The following is a 17942-nucleotide window of genomic DNA, read 5'->3' as shown; positions in this document are numbered from 1 at the left end:
ACATATGTCTATGTTTGCAGCGCGCAAGTCAAATACGGTCGATGCCTTTCACGGGCGATTCATCAGACGATTCATCCGATGGTGAAGAATCAATGGGTGTGACAGTTCATAATACACCACATCATAACCCTCTTTATGGTAAGTTTTCATTCATATTCTTTTAAAAGGAAAAACCTTTTAAAATGTGTTTTTTATTTTATTTGAACAAATATATTTACAGTCAATGTAAAACTACCATCTTATCTACATCCATAGATCCTCGCGGTCTCGTATTTGTTTCTAAAATACTTTGTAAATCTCAATAGCGCAACTGCTCACGGCTGCCTTGTCAATCAAATATATAAGAAATTACACATTCTAAAAAAAAATTCTTAAAAATTAAGTAACATTGTCACCAAGAGTTCAAAAATTTAGTAACAATATTAAATATATTTAAAAAAACATGTTGAAATTCCTCTTCCAGGTCAAACATCTCAAATGCCAATGACGATCAACAATATAAACTTAACCAGCATCCTACCCGCCTCCATACAACAAACTGCAGGTCCTCATGGACTTGTTCTAAACAACACAAATGGCCAATGCAGCTCCTCCGATACTAGTCTAAGCGCTAGCAGCCCTTCGAAAAGCGTGAAGACCAGTTCCAGCTTAAGTCCTGCCAAGAGATCCAGTAGTGGATCACCGAGTAAACAGAGTAAAACTAGAGGTAAATTACAATTAATTGTATTATGTTTATGAAATCAGACTATTAAGCCTGCTACTACTGAGTTTCTTGTCGGTTCTTCTCGGTAGAATTTACTTTCCAAATGATAGGTAGCTTTGCATTTAATCCAATACTGAAACATGACTAACATTTTGAGAGTATGAGTTTTACTTGAATAAATAATAATTTAATTTTAATACAGTCATAGATAAATATAATACAATATGATTTTAATATTACAGTTGGCAATACATGACATTCATTTTAATTATAAGTCTATAGATTTTGTTCTTTCAATGACGTCATTGGAATGAATTTAAACTCATAATACGAATAGGCTTTTTGTGTCTAAGTCCTCATCTATGCTCAGAAATTGGTATTGTTCAACTTCTTCTCTTAAATAATAAGGTCCCTCCCATCTTTGTAAATGTTCCTAGTGTCGTGTCAATCATTTAACTAGACCAGAGTGAGATAAATTATTGCAATTATAGGTGTATCTATGCTATCTTCGCGTACACTCTTGGCCACAACATAAATTCTCTGTGATTAACTTTCTTTAACTCCTATAATGGGACATCCTCTCTGCGATGGGGGAGTGTTTGAAAGAAGTATTTGATTGAATACCACCTTCCTTATTCTTTTAATCGGATCAAGCGTCGCTAAAACAATTGTCATCCTCACCAACTGGGTGCCTGGTTTTCTTCAATCTGTCATTATTTCGAGCCTTTTCTGTCCCAGAAAATGATGGTATCATCTTCAAATGTTTTACAATTTCCCTGATGTTACAATACGGGACTCTTCAAGAAGCGAATAAACAGATACCTCTAAGACTTCCTCTCATCTGCGAATTTCAATCAACTGTAATTACTTAACATAAGATGACTAACTTGCAAAACAGAAACCCCCCTATCGATCCGTCTAGTAAATTGAGATAGCATAAACAGATGTCTCAAAGATCGGCAACTCATTAGCAGGTGTCGTCTGTAATTACCCTCGGGCAGCCCCGATCACCTCACGTCAGATGACTCACTTGCAAAACGAAGCATCTATTGCTCCGTATAGTAAAGTAGCGGGTGAGCCGGTGTACAGTAACGGTGCGCGTTGCAGACACGTCGTTCGAGTCGGGCATGTCGGACGACTACGCCATCCCGCCGGACGCCGTGTCGTGCGAGGGCGCGCGCGACTCGCCGCGCCGCCACGACGCGCTCGAGAAGAGCGGACACCTCGCCAAGCTGGGCGGGAAGCTCAAGACCTGGCGGAAGAGATGGTACGGACACTTTGCCCTTGCGTGATGCATGTGTATGTACGGGTACACTCTACACTTACGCACGCAACTGTAACACTTTAAACTTTTTAACTTGGTTACTGTAAGAAATCCAAAATAATCTTCACAGCATCAATGCGCCTACACTAATTCATGCATATACATATTACATACATATTAAAAAATATGTAATTTTCAAACAACTATATATTAATTTCCAGGTTCGTGCTCAAAAACGGCACGCTATCGTACTGGAAGTCTCAGTCGGAGGTGACCCGGAAGCCCCAGGGTCAGATCGGGCTGGGCGAGGCGTGCAAGATCTCTCGTAACGAGGGCGCCGCCACGTTCGAGATATTCACGGGCAGCCGCACCTACTACCTCACCGCAGACAGCATCGCCACCATGGAGGACTGGATAAGAGTCTTACAAGTAAATATTACCCTGATAAAACTGTTATTATAAATAAATCTCTGTACCCTCATTTGGATTTCATATATACATTAAATATTCACCTAGACTTTGTCTTATTTATTAAAGAACAAAAATACGTTTTTATAGTATTTTAAATAGGGTGAGTTAGATTAAGATGGACAATGGAATAAGATCGTAGCAATTGAATTTCTGGCTGAATAATTCACTTTTTATATGTTATCTCAGTCAAATCTCATTGGAATCAGTTTTAATAACTTGTATTGCCTGGAGTACAAGTTTAATAAAAAGCTGCAACCCATTGACGAACTTGCCCCAACTCACCCTAGTAAAAACAAATAGTTTTAATTTATAGCTTAAATAGTTTATAGTCAAAGGCCAATTTTAATGTTTTCTCATTTAATAAATGATAATACTTCGTAATATATAAATAACTATAATATATATAAAAATAACTTTCAGAATGTCCAAAGACGAAACGCAACGAAACTGCTATTAAGTAAGGAAGACAACAAGCCTACTATACAGGGTTGGTTAACCAAAGTCAAGAACGGACACGCCAAGAAAAGCTGGTGCGTTTTACTGGGCAAGATGTTCCTGTACTTCAAGAGTCCCGGAGATCAGGTACATACATTTATTATACCTCAATTGTGTATTTCCATACAATTTCTAAATCAAAGAAGTTCCAGTTAGCACATCCGGTTTGCCAGCGACGTGTGTACTTACAGCCCCAAATTAAAGATTAATTATAAGCGCTAATGGATCACGTAAAAGCTTAGTATTGCTTGGACCCGTGTTTATTCACTTAACCTAGCTTTTATAATGTAATAAACATACCGCTGAGTTTCTTTCGCTGGTTCCTCCCAAGTCCGAGGTGTTTCTTACCGATATAGTGGTAGAATTTTGACAAACAATAAAAAAGTGTAATACTTCTATGTCGAATAAAGATATTTTAATTCGAATTCGAACATGCAACCGTCGTAGACTACGCAGGGGACTATGTGGAGCTTCTGGTCGATAGCCAGACTACCGCAACTAAAAAACAAACTCTCCCTGGCTGGGACGTGACGGGATTGCTTACTATAACTCCTTTGTCTTGAGGCTCCGAATATTGAGCCCATGACCCTAATTTGAATTACTAATTTAGACTCGATAATCGAGACTACAAGTTTATCGGTGTTTTGAGTGAACTTTAATACTATATTTGAGTGTAACAACCGTGCGCTGTGTCTGGTGCCGTGCGCGCTGGACGAGAGCGTAACGTGGGCGACGTTGTGTGCGCAGAACCCGACGGGGCAGATCAACATGCGGGACGCGCGCGTGGAGGACGTGGAGCACGTGTCGGACTCCGACTCGGAGGAGAAGGCGGACGACGCGCGCAACCTCACCGTGGCCATCTACCCGCAGCACCAGCTCACCGGGGTCTGTGCCGACGCCGATGCACACTCTCTAATCGCCCCCTATATTTTTATTGGAACATTAAACGAAATTCCGACTTAAGCGAATAGAAAGAGGTTTTATAAAAATAGGTCATATTCTTGTTAATAAAATCACCAAAACATTAAAATTGTTTCGATGTCTCGAATAAATCATTAAATAAACCAACACAACAAAACCTTTTTATTTGTAAATGCAAACATTAATAAACGGGTGTTTTTTTATGATTGTCTTAAAAAATATCTCTACTGATAGAGCTGTCCTCAAAGACAGTATTTACATTATTTATACATGTCAATTTTATTTATTATTTAAATTATTATGGATATTCTATCTCATTCCTAAGCCACACACAGCAAGGATATTTAGATCTATATGTAATGTTAATATAAATATTGGTATCTCAATTCCAGGGCCCTACTTACCTCTTGTTCGAGAGCAAAGCGGACAAAGACTCGTGGCTCTACCACTTGACGGTTGTGAGCGGCGGTGGTCTCAGTCAAGGAACGCACTTCGAGCAACTCGTACAGAAACTTATGGAAACTGATGGCGATCCGAGTGAGTTTTTTAGTGATTATATTATATTTTTTCAAAATATACTACAAACTTATATATACATATAATCCAAAATAAAAATCTCCACGAGCCTAATAATAAGAATATATTATATTTTACTGTATTTAGACGCAATAAATAAAAATATGTTATATGTATGTGCTTGTATGAAATTATTTTGTTCTTATTCCAGATTGTGTTCTGTGGAGGCATCCTACATTATTGTATTCCAAAGAAAACATAACTTCACCACTCACATCGCTAAATTCAGAAGCATTGCAAGCTGAAGCATTAAAATTATTTAAAGTGAGTATTTGTTCTGTTATATGATATATGACTAAGACTATGTTACAAGAATTTGGGCTCTTTGGGTTGGTTACTTCTACTGTACGAATGTTCTATTTGTCATGAGAAATAGATTGATATTTTTCCACTTATTTTTTGGTGAGCTACATGAGGCATCATCAATAGTGTTAGGAGAAGTATATGATTCTAAAAATGCTAATGTCCGTCGGATGTGACAAGTTAACCAATTATCTTCTGAGGCTGAAAATGTTTTTCTTTTCTATTATTTGACCGAATACTTCATCATATCAATCGTGAACCGAGCCGCATGTCGCGTCCGCAGTGCGTGCAGCTGTTCATGTCGGTGGCGGTGGAGCACGCCGGCATCGACTACCACGTGGTGCTGGCGCAGAACGCGCTGCAGCAGTGCCTGGAGGTGGGCGAGCTGCAGGACGAGCTGGTGTCGGCGCTGTGCAAGCAGAGCACGCCGCACGCGGCCTCCAAGCACGGCGTGCAGGTAACCGCGCGCCGCCCCGCGCGCCCCGCGCGCCCCGCACGCCCCGCCCGCCCCGCGCGCGCCGCCGTGAGTGTCCCCCCGGCGAGCCAGTTTGTTGGAACAGTTATTGATTATACATCACATCACTATGATGTGCAAGGAGCACACGATTCCGACTTCTGTATATGGGCTTTTGCTTTTCAAATGATAAAAAATTATCGCTTCGTTCGTAAGACTGTAGAGAGACCGATGACTTAATGTGACTGTACAATAGTAATCACTCGACCTATGCTAAGTCAGGTCAATTATTACTTGTCAAAAGGATTGTTTTGTTTTATTTATACGGTATAATGATTTGCACACTATAAAACAAAATTATTTAACATGACTTATACTTATTTTGAGTCACTCTCAAATTTGAGGGATGCTCCAAAGTGATGTTTGAGTATGCGAAATTTTAATTTAACAGCGTCTCAAATAGTTGAGTTGGACTTAAATATTTAAGTGACGTTTCAGTATTCGGCCGTCAGTATATTATTTCTAATGTGTGCTGATAAATGTGGCAACTATAATACTTAAAGAAAAATGAACGTTTTATTAAACATATTCTTGCAAAAATTGTCCTTTGCAACAACTAACTAAATTTAAAAATATTTTTTTATACCTAAAAGAAAATAAAGTATATTAAACGAATACAGAAGTGGGTATTGTATGATCCGATTTTTAAGAATTAATTCTCTAAACGACTTATACACACATTAGTACATTAAAATATATTTAAAGAAGTTTCCATAAGTTGTTCGATTTGCCACATTGGCAATTTAATTTTATCAATGAAATATATAAATCAAGTATGTAGTCGCTTAGAGAATAATAACTGTTTCCAAACTGTGCTGTTCCAGGTACTGCTTGCTATAACTAAAAACACCGAAGCGCTCAAAGTTTGTCATAAAAAAATATCAGGCTTAAACTATGAGGGCTTTAACAATTATTTTTATTTGGCTATATTCTAAAGGTAAATTTTAAACGAATTAAAGTTTACTCTTATGAATATCAATGTATATGTAATATGAATTTTTATGGTCGAAATTATTATTGTAAAAATAAACCTTATCTACAATGAATTAACAATGCAAATTGTTCCGTAGTGTTTAAAGTATAAAGTCGAAATTCGAATACCATCAAAATTGTCATATTACAAAAATAAATCGCTTTATATTCGCAAACCCAAGCTTTAAAGCGATACGCTTATATGCTTTTCTCATATGTCATATTTACTCATCACTCATCTGTACACGGTTGTAGTTTCTGTACACACTCTAGTGTAGAAAATGGTTTATATGATGCTCATATCGAAATGGTAGATTGGGTGTTGGCCAACAGACGCTGTATCGCAATCGGACGCGGACATGGCTATAGTATGGACTGCTCGTACCCATAGTATCGATTCAATCTAAAATACAAAATAAGAATCGATTTTAATATCGATATAATCATAAATTATTTATATGAAAATATTAAATTTATAGTTTTTTATTTTGATAGATCTTACTTCAATTTTTTTCAATTTTAATGTTGTTATTTAATTCATTAAAATATTGTCGGACTTTAAATTATTATAAAGAGATTTTATATATAAAAGCAGTCTGTTCTATGCCTTTGCCGTGTCTTAGTATTGAGCACATTTGATGTTAGTATCGCTTAAGAAGTTTATTTTGCGTTCGGAATCTAAATACACTAACAAACCATATATATAAGTGTACAGCTTTGTGTGTCGCTGTAAATATATTAAAGGCTTCGTGTTTCGTGGTTGATCAATTTGGAATTGTGTATGTGAACTTATTGGCTTCTGAAAGTATATTTAAAATTTATATCGTATCTACCGGAATTTGTAATCATGAGAATAACCTTCAAAAAGGTTTTATTCCAACTTGATCTTCTGGTTCTGGCAACATTGAACTGTAACGGTTTCCGTGTTTAAATTGAGAATCGATTAAGCGAACGAGAACGTACATTCGTACGATTGATTAAAATGTTGCCATGACGTAAAGCGGTTATGTATTATGTCGCAATTCTATCAAATGGAATGTTGGTGTAAATTTTCCCTCGTTTATTTTTATTTGACGTTTTTCCATCCAAGAATGTTTGCCCTCCGTCCCAATAGTTTTAGGGAATGTTATTTTCTTTTGTCATTCATATACTGTCATAGCTATGCACACCCGATCTCCTTTGTAATGAAAGGTTGACGTTGCAAGTTTGTCTTAGAACATATCGTTTACATATTGAATGATTTTATATCGAGGTAAGTTGAGAAAATTAGGTTAAGTCTCGTATGACTGCATAGTGTAATTAAAAAAAAAGTTTGATCAACGTCTTTATAATATTAAAAAAGAAAAAACTAGAGTTCATACAATAAAATGCATTATTTAAATACTCATAACATTATGCAGTTTTACTCTGATTTAGTTTATTAGTCATACCACAATGTACATAAACATATATGAATGTATATACACAAGATACACGGGCAGTTCAAGTGTACATAGCACTATTTGGGTATAAAGAGCCATGGGTTGTATCCAAGAAAATATTCCAAAATATTGAGGTTATGGTGGAAATGGTAGCACATAAAACACATATCTCTACATACCTATTATATTATATTCTTCTATATATCTTATATTTGTAAAAATAATATAAATACATATACAATAATAAAATATATATAATTAGTTAAAACTGTATGAAATTATACTAAAAATAATTAAAAAAATATGGAATTTAAAATCACTAACATTTTTACTAACATAAAACTTTTTACGTCAATTACATAAAAAGATAATTAAACTTTAATAAAAATAAACTGAACGCAACTCAAGAGACAGAACGTATGTCAAACTCTTAGCTTATGCCGGCGACTTCGTTCGTATAGAAGCTGAAAATATTTATCAAGTGTAAGTAGATTAAGGAGCTGTTTTACATCACGCTCTTGTCAGTAAGGGTGGAACTTTAGAACGTTAGGTAAAAGTAGTAGTAGTAAGTACTATAAAATCAAATAATGTCAAAACTTATTACAAATTTATTCATTTAAAGGGGACCAATTTCCTTTAAAATGGTGATTTTATAGAAAATATAAAATCTCAAATTATCTTAGTATGACATTTTTATTAAAAACAAAACATTGCATGGCAATTACATAAGCAGGTAATTAATAAAAAAAAAATTTAAAACTCGCAACTCGGGAGACAGAACGTGTATCAAATATTTTGGAGTTGTAGGTACTCAAAATTTCAATTTTAAAATTTATATCTAAATCAAACGAAGAAACTAATATCCCAATTAAAAATTTTATAAGGTACCATTTAAAATGTCGATAAAAAAGTGCGTGTAAAAGTACTTCCATAAAGTATAAATTACATACATTTTAAATGTTTTCATAAAGATATAATTATTTTCAGTAACGATTGATATTATTTATATAAATCAATATCAACCACAATTTACTGTAAATATAAAACAGAATTTTAATATTAAAACATTCGTTGATGACCAAGTTACTGAATATATATAATGTGCACATATATTTTATTTTAAACTATATTATATTATTAAAGTTATATTTACATAAAAAAGTATTAACAGCGTGGATTTAAATAAGTATATAAGTAAAAAACAAAATAAAAAATAGCTACATAACAAATCATAATAACTCATTGACAATGAAACTGCACACCAAGGTGCCTTATGTAATGAACACTTCAATGATTTTTTCATCAAGACGTTTCGACAGAGTTTCTCTCTTGTAATGTATGTACATCGGAAACTTCAGTAAGATTACTTAAATATGTAATCTAATATATGAATATTTGTATTTGTATCATATATAAATTTAATATTGACATTATCGTTTTAATTTCCAATGTAATTTATCATTAAACATTATGACGTTTTAAAAGAGTATAATTTCTAAAACATCAAGAAAAAAATTATTATGTTATACTTATAAATAAATTACTAATATTTCAAACCTTATCACTAATAATAATAAACGGTCTATAATTTTACTAAAAGTCACTAAAATGTTTGCAACAACGAGTAATAAGTAGATAGTAATGATCAAATAATTTGTCACTAATCCTCCTTGTATTAGTAGCAATATAAGCCTCTATTTCCAGCTAACATTAAACTAAACCAAACACATATAATCATAACTTATCAACGTTTAACCTACCGAAACACCACCTCATTTCAAATATAGAAACGCAAACGATATCACAAAAGCATAGAGTCAGTAGAGTTAAAGCCCCCCACTGACGATCCGAACACCAACATTTCATTTGTACAGCAACTGCTACTGTGCGCGACCCAGTCGTTGTTCACTTGCGACACGGGCGCGTCCTCAGTGGGCGGCGACAACAAGAGCGACCTCCCGCAGAACTCTGCCGGATCGCCTAGCTCGATACAGGTAATGCGTCTGAGCCCTGGGCCCTAGTCGTTATCGCTTCGTTTATTTTTTGTTACATCACAGATCACACGTGGCTTCTTCGAATAAAATAATAATAATTAAATTAGATACAGTTCTAGCAAACCTTCGCTTCGCACGGGAGCAATGTATTAATAAAGAAAATCTAATGATATACGTGTATTTTATACTTTATAGCACTCAGGAATAATGTAGCTTTCTACCAGTGACATTTTAAGAATTCGGCCATAAGTTCCCGAGATTACAGCCCTCCATACAAACAAATGTAACCACTTTATAACAATAGTATAGATTCAGTATTAATTTAGGTATGTTTGACATCACAATTTTCATGTATTCTGTAGTTTTTACTTAACAGCGACACCGACAACTTGGATCACAATTTAAATCGATAATCGATTATGATCTAAGTAACCGAAAAATGTATTATTAATTAATTAATTCAGTAGTCATTTTCACAACAAAAGAGACTTATTACTTTTCTAATCTTATAGGAGCCAATTTCTAGTGATTTACATAGGTACGATAATCACGGACGATTTTTCTTAACTAGGGTCCTCTAAACATTTGCGATTCTTAAATAAACCACTAATGTCCATTTATCTGTAAAACTACATAATTAGAAGCCAATTTTCGTAATACACATTTCCATGTAATCATATGAGAAAGGCAATATTTTTAAGTACTTCGAGTAAACATGTATTTCGAAAATGACTTAAGTGCTTAATAATTCTATGGTTTTTCTGAATATTACAGGCACCTTTACTCACAGTGGATTGTAAGAGCAATCCGCCTACGTATAGTTTCGTTCAGGGCTGGCAACTATTAGCACTAGCGGTCAGTTTGTTCGTACCGAGGAACAATAGATTATTGTGGTACTTGAAGCTGCATCTGAGCAGGCACGCTGACACCAAGTAAGTAGTTTGATACTTTTAAATAGCATTCGTAAAACAAGTGTAATTAATACAAAATTTCCGTTACTGATGAACATCAAAATATTTATTCATTTGGGAAACAAATAATTATAATAACACATTTTAGTTATAAAAATAATAATAAATCTATCAAGATTCCACTTAAAATCGATACAAACAAATGACAACTAAAATTAAAAATTAAAACTTATTGTAATGAGCTTGATAATAATCGCCTCTCGACTGGAACAGTGTTTATCTCTCCTATTATATTCTATCTCCCTCTAACTTATCTCTCTATATTTGCCATGGTCTATTTTTATTCCATCTGCCTCTCACCTCATATTATTTTATCGAAATAAGGAATTAATGTCGTATAGAACCAGATACTGAGTACTTTACTCGGTACACGACTTTCTTACCCTTACATTATACGTCCATATCACGAATTCTCATGATATGCCATCAAAATAAAGAAGTCTCCCTGTTATATATATTTTAAATGTCTAAAAATAACTTTGGATTTTGTTATATTCGCTTTTTATTAAGAGTTAAATACAATTTCAGAACGGAATGTGGTAAATATGCGGCATATTGTTCGCGCGCTTTGGAACGGACGATCCGGAACGGCGGACGAACGGACCGGCCCTCCAGAATGGAAGTGCTATCTATATTGCTAAAGAATCCCTACCACCACTGCCTACCACATGCAATACCTGTACATGTGCTCAATAATACTTACCAGGTCAGTAGTGGAAATATAATATTATCTTTCAATTTCCAATAAACAAAGTGAATATCGGAATAATTATAGAGCCACCTAGCGGTGTAAAAAGTTGCAACTTCGATCCTGAATCCTTGGGCTATTGTCGTCCCTACTATTAGCACAAGCTATAGGCTTAATAGGAATGGTAAATAGGAATATTAGTAATTCCTTAAAATGGGCAATGGTATTAATATTATCATTACACAGATCTCATGCATTGATAAATTATAGATAGATCATTAAAAGGCATGTAATTCGAAAATTATATAAAAAATGGTTTTTAACTACTTTATTACTTTATCACTTCTAGATAGATATCGTTCTAGAAAAAAAATCTAATGCATTTTTATTTAACAATCTGTCCTATTATAATCTGTCATATCGGGAAAGGGATTTTGCTTTTGGAATATGGACTAGGTTCTTTACGGTTACAAAGTTACTCGGAAGTATTGACCGATGATCGTCTTGGCCATGATATCCAAGCCGGTGTGCTGTTTATGTCTCTATTGAAGACAATATTATATTACATATATAATTTGGGTTTTGCGTTCTCAAAATAAGGCTAGGGCCAGATTTGATACCTTAGCTGCCCTAGGCCTATGAAAAATTGTCACCATACTCCCGGAACTTTTAATAATCGGCTTCTCCAAACGGACAAATACTAAAAAAAATAAGTTTTGCCACCCTAAGCCCGGGCCTAAGGAAACGCTTGCTACCCCTGACGGTTGCTGGCATGGCAGGTGATTTTGCATATAATATATATATTTTTAGGTGGTAAGTTTTGACGGATCGACAACGGTTGAAGAGTTCCTTACGACGCTGAGCACAGAACTAGGATGCAGAGAACCGGCAGCGTCTGGTTTCGCTCTCTTCAGTGATGACCCGATAGAGAAGGACTTGGAACATCATATCAAACCTGACAAGAAGGTAAAAAAAATATGTTATTTTTTTCGATTTTTCTCTATTAAATTAAGTACGCTGTATAAGCTGTTTAGGTAACAGCTGTTAATTAAATCTTGTTTTTTTTTTAATTGCTAATCTTTATATAATTTGCATTAATTTTATAAACACTAGAAGTAAATGTAAATCCTATAACACCAAGTTTTTGAGTCCGAAAAGTTAATACATCCTTTTTCAAACTTTGCCCATTAATAAATTTAATCATGTGACAAAATTTGTGGACCTATTTTTCATTGATACAAGACATACATTTAATAAAATACGGTTGAATCTACAATTAATTTTAACTGGCTGGAACTGGTTTCAGGTTTACATTAATCCTGCAACATGAAGACTCAAACGTTATATTACGCTATTATAAGCATTAGCATTAGCAGCCTGTAAATTTTCCCACTGCTGGGCTAAAGGCCTTCTCTCCCTTTGAGGAGAAGGTTTGGAGCATATTCTACCACGCTGTTCCAATGCGGGTTGGCGGAATACACATGTGGCAGAATTTCGTCGAAATTAGACACATGCAGGTTTCCTCACGATGTTTTCCTTCACCGCCGAGCACGAGATGAATTATAAACACAAATTAAGCACATGAAAATTCAGTGGTGCCTGCCTGGGTTTGAACCCGAAATCATCGGTTGAGATGCACGCGTTCTAACCACTGGGCCATCTCGGCTCTTATAAGAGTATAGTTGAACCCGTCGCTTTATTTTTAAATATTTTTCAGTTGTGCGACGTAATATCAAAATGGGAAACAGCGTTACGGGAGAAAGGATCAGGAAAGTTCGAGAACTCTAGAGTAATTAGGCTAACATATAGAAACCGCTTGTACTTCAAGAACTCTGTGCGAACGGAAACTGACAAGGAGAGGTTACTGCTCTGCTATCAAGTTAATCAACAAGGTAAGTTTATTTTATCCCTTACATAATGCTGTAATTACCATTTTTCTTTACTTTAAGTAGGTAAGAAGGCCAATGGCGTACTTGATGGTAAGCCACCGACTAATGCCCGTAGAAATGGTTCTGTAAGAAATAGCGTTCCCTATTCGCATATACCTTAGGAATTAAGGTGTCATGTCTCTTGTACCTGGTAGACAATCTGGGTAGATGTCAACGATCGATAAAACATCACACAGACCGATAAATATAGTTATTAATAAAAAAAATATATGTTATAGATTGGCAGGCGAACATATGGGCCACCTGATGGTAAGTGGTCACCACCGCATAGACAGTGGCGCTTTATGAAATATTACATCCCTTTCTTACCGCCAATGTGGCGCCAACCTTGGGAACTTAGATTTTATGTCCCTTGTCCCTGTAGTTACACTGGCTCCCACCCTTCAAACTGGAACACAAAAATACTGAGTACTGTTGTTTGGTGGTAGAATATCTGATGAGTGAGTGGTACCTACCCAGACGGGCTTGACAAGCCAAAGCCCTACCACCAAGAATCTCTTGCTAACAAGAGAGAGACATGGAGTACCTAAAACTTGTCCCCTCTCCTTAAACGCGAGTGAAGCCGCGGCGAGAATCCAATATCCAATGAGAAGTTATAAGCAAAACGTTACGGTTTTATATGTTTTAATCGCGGTACTCTATTTTTGTGTGTCACTACTTCTTTAAAACGAAGAAAAGATTTCTTTGATCATGTCATGTCACTATGTGACACGTGACATGACTGCGGGAGCAGAGTGTCAGTCAGCCTGTGTTGCAGTGGTGGCGGGCCGCTTCCCCGTGACGCGCGAGCTGGCGGCCGAGCTGGGCGCGCTCATGGCGCAGCTCGACATGGGCGACCACTGCGCCTCCAACACGCAGCACAACCAGCCGCTCGCGCACCGGTTCTACCCATACCGGTACCGCGCCGGCCTCGGCAACGACGAGCTCAGGTACACTTCCGATAGACGAACGAAGCATAGTCATATAAAATCTTAATTAATATCAAACAGTGATTCAATTCGTCGTCTCGAAATCTTCTACCTTACTTCGACATCAATAAATCCAAGAGACTATATTTGTACATAACCTTTTTACTATTTAACAGAGACGTCGAAGAGAAACTCCGCTCTAAGTGGATCGCGCTAAAGGGTCGCAGTACGGCGGATTGCGTTAGAATTTATCTCAATTGTACGAGGAAATGGCCATTTTTCGGTGCTACCTTATTCCAAGCTAGGGTGAGTTAGTGATCGATATCTTCGATGAATATTAATATTTTTATATTTCTCGCGTAAATTTAAGTTTCTCATCTATTTAATAATAATAATAATCTACATTAATAATAATAACTATATTAAATGTATAATCTTAAACATCTTAATCTAAATGAATATATATTTTTTAATTATACAAAAATAAAATGCAATTATAATTTTTTATTTTATATTTATATATTTTTACATTAGTCTTATTTCGAATTAAATATTACAGATAAAACAGCCGGATTTATCAATGGTGTGGCTCGCTGTATCGGAGGAAGGAGTCACGGTACTAGAATTAGCGTCCATGGCAGTCATAGGGAGATATGCGCTTAATTCCATTGGGCTGTTTGGTGGACTGCAGGTGAGCATTGTATTAAGAACGGTCAAAATAACAAAATTCCATTTTTTTCTAAATGTCATATATGCTTAAAAAACTTCTTGGAGCTTGTTATGTAAGATGGAAATAAGTCTATATTATATAAATGTGATGTCTACTTTTTATTTTCAGGACGATCTAATGATGTTAATCGACGCGGAGGACTCGAGTCCAGTTCATAAGATGCTAATAAGTCTCAATAAGCCAAAGGTACGTTGGATACGAATTTAATCCGGTCAAATCTCTTTTTAGAATTAATTTTAAAACAGGATAAAAATCTTATCATCTCCTTAAAAGGGTACATAATATAATTATACATACAACGACGCATTCAAACTCGTCTCAAATTCTACTTCCACCGAGCCCCATGAAGGCCGCTTCCTCGAACCATTCGTCCGTAGTTGGGAATGTATCTCACCGAGCTCCCTGTCCGCGTCCCCAGATGGCGGAGCTGACGCACCTGATCGCGGACTACAAGAACGCGTCGCTGCGCGGCGGCTCGGGCACGCCGCAGATGAGCTCGCTGACGCGCAACGGCTCGCACCGCTCGGCGCGCCGCACGCCGTCCACGCTGCCGCCCGCCGCCGACCGGCGCGCCACGCTCGCCTCGCACGCCAGCCTCGGCCTCGCCGCGCCCGACCTGCTGCGCGCCACGCCCGACCACCGCCGCGCGCCGCCGCACGCGCACCCCCACCCCCACCCGCACCCGCACGCGCACGCCCACGCGCACCCGCACCCGCACACGCACACCAAGTGAGCGCGCGCAGGTGAATAGTGAAACTATTGCAGCGTTACTTATACTCGAACTACTTACTCTGAATGTATTTCTTTATTGTTTTCAATATTTCAGTAATTTTACTGTCTACATCAAAAACGAATAAAACACGCCCTGATATGTCGACGGTCGGCGTGTCCACGAGAGTACGTATCGGTGGGAGGTTCTTTCGGTGCGTTTCAGTGGGTGCTGTTGCGACGATTCGAATACAATTCCATCGATTTTAAATTATGTAATCTATGAAACGAGTGGGTAGAAAACTTGAAATGTATTATAGTATAAATGTGTACGGTACGCGTCGCGCCGGAGTCGTTTTAAAGAAACGAATGTTCCATAAATCACGATAATTTAAAAAATATACCTCATATTTTGTAGCGTCTAACGATTCAGCCTTTTATATGATTGGCTTGTATTATAGTTTGTACGAGTTTAGTTCGTCTAATGTTAACGATGTTTGCTAAACTGAAGTCGCTTAACGTGCTTAAAAGGGTATTGTTTTTCTATGCAACTCTAACGCCAATTAGGTATATGTAGCTATATACACTTGAAACTGAATTAAAATACTAAAATTGTCTATAGCTATCTTTTAACCATAAATTAATTTGTCTTTTTTTTTAAGTAATAGTTTTCACTAACTGTGATATGAGCTTTGGTATAAATTTAAGTCACAATTTATTTTCAAATTTAATTAAATTATATTCAGAAATAATAAATAGATATATATATGCTAATCAAAGGTATCTATGGCCAATTTTAGTATATAATTCAATTTTCTTCTATATACATATGTGCAGGGTATACTAAATGCTATGTAGAAGACGAGTAGCGGTAGAACGTGAGTAAACGTATAGAAAATCCAAAGATAATTAATTAGACATCGTTACTACAGATGTAGGTTGAGGTTTTGTATGTACGGATATAGTGATAACAGATTAAAAATGTAAGTTCGATGTTTTTTAATCGTGTACGTTATTCGATATGAATCGAATAGATTAATCGATTGAATGTTTTTTTTTTTTAATTGAAATGGTCTGGGTCTTTATTATTACCTTTTATATTTGTAATTAGTTATATATGATTGAAGCAGAGAAATAGTAAAGGAATTTACGGTTATTTGTTAATGTATTAACACACAAATATTGCCTAGTATTTTTAAATCTTATATTTTCATATGGAAATCATTTATTAATAAAATAATATTGTTTTAACGTTCATTCACAACATAACAATACACGTCAGACATATTTGTAAAAAATAACTGAATGATTTAAATAAATGAACGAAATGAATGTAAAGGAATATTGAAAGATTTCCATTATTAAGAATGTTTATTCTGGTTCTGTTGTACACATTCTGTAAACTAATTTGATTGGATTAAAAGTATTGCTAACTCTTTCTAACGTGTGAGGCAACTTGAATAAGTTTTGACGTCAGATAAGTTTAGAGATTGTGTGCAACAAATCAAAGGGCTCAATTTCAGATTGAAATGAACTAATTCAGCCTATAGTTGAGAGTTGGGTGTGAAGTTTTGACTGAATACAAACAAAGATCTACAACGAATCTCTCAACATTCTATGTAAGATTTTTACCGCTGTGTAGTGTAGATATAAACGGTTGTACGAATTGGACATTTTGTAATAATAATAATTGTAGATCATTTCGATGTTCTTACTTTTCGATGTACTGTAAAAACTATTTTCGAAATCACATACATGATATGTTGATATGTGGTTTATATTATTATTAAGTGAAGAAGGCTAATACACGTCATCAGTAACGACCGTGTTGTATATAATTCAGACCAAAAAAAACACACATTAAAACGATATTGCTCACGACTAGTAGAGTTTAAGTTTTTGAAAAAATATGTGAGATGTTTAAATATCTTGTAGTCTTATATCAACTCGTTTAATGTGTAAAACCTGTATGAAAATAATCGCTACAATTTATGTGCAATTTGTTTAATCATGCAATTAGGACCGGACCGAACCGGACCGGTTGGGTGACATTTTGATAACTCGTCCTTATACGACCGATCGCGGTACAACGGAACATTTATAAACGATCAATATTTGTACTGTTTTTCTCTCGGTTACATACAATATATATTTTATCTTAGTTTTCAACAAACTGACTAAAAAAGCTTAAATAATGGTAACAAAAAATATTCAGTTTGAATAAGCCAGATTTATACTAAAACCAAATAGTACGTGATAAGTTTAAAAATTAAGCCTTCTTCACTTGACGAGCAACTAAACGAGCTGATTGTAAAGAGCTAAAATATTATAATGGCAACAATATAGTAGTTTCC

At 35.7% G+C, this 17942-nt stretch overlaps 1 protein-coding gene across 1 annotated transcript in view; it reads left to right on the top strand.

Moving 5' to 3' along the window:
* LOC125068972 (uncharacterized protein CG43867) overlaps positions 1–15523 on the top strand; it is a gene marked incomplete at its 3' end in the record, with an annotated part of 312796 nt that extends 297273 nt beyond the window's left edge. Inside the window, exons 12-30 of the mRNA XM_047678378.1 lie at positions 21–138; positions 464–706; positions 1811–1970; positions 2189–2396; positions 2859–3020; positions 3681–3818; positions 4247–4391; positions 4582–4694; positions 5017–5256; positions 9515–9634; positions 10409–10566; positions 11134–11311; positions 12104–12259; positions 13011–13185; positions 14000–14171; positions 14327–14456; positions 14710–14841; positions 14989–15066; positions 15299–15523. Coding sequence (XP_047534334.1) covers positions 21–138; positions 464–706; positions 1811–1970; positions 2189–2396; positions 2859–3020; positions 3681–3818; positions 4247–4391; positions 4582–4694; positions 5017–5256; positions 9515–9634; positions 10409–10566; positions 11134–11311; positions 12104–12259; positions 13011–13185; positions 14000–14171; positions 14327–14456; positions 14710–14841; positions 14989–15066; positions 15299–15523 — 3051 coding nt within the window. The remainder of the gene's footprint in view (positions 1–20; positions 139–463; positions 707–1810; positions 1971–2188; positions 2397–2858; positions 3021–3680; positions 3819–4246; positions 4392–4581; positions 4695–5016; positions 5257–9514; positions 9635–10408; positions 10567–11133; positions 11312–12103; positions 12260–13010; positions 13186–13999; positions 14172–14326; positions 14457–14709; positions 14842–14988; positions 15067–15298) is intronic.
* Positions 15524–17942: the final 2419 nt, after the last annotated feature.

Source organism: Vanessa atalanta, chromosome 14 (assembly GCF_905147765.1).
Source record: "Vanessa atalanta chromosome 14, ilVanAtal1.2, whole genome shotgun sequence".
NCBI classification, from domain to species: domain Eukaryota; kingdom Metazoa; phylum Arthropoda; class Insecta; order Lepidoptera; family Nymphalidae; genus Vanessa; species Vanessa atalanta.
Note: the sequence above shows the minus strand (reverse complement) of the source record. Positions and strands in the feature narration are given on the sequence as shown.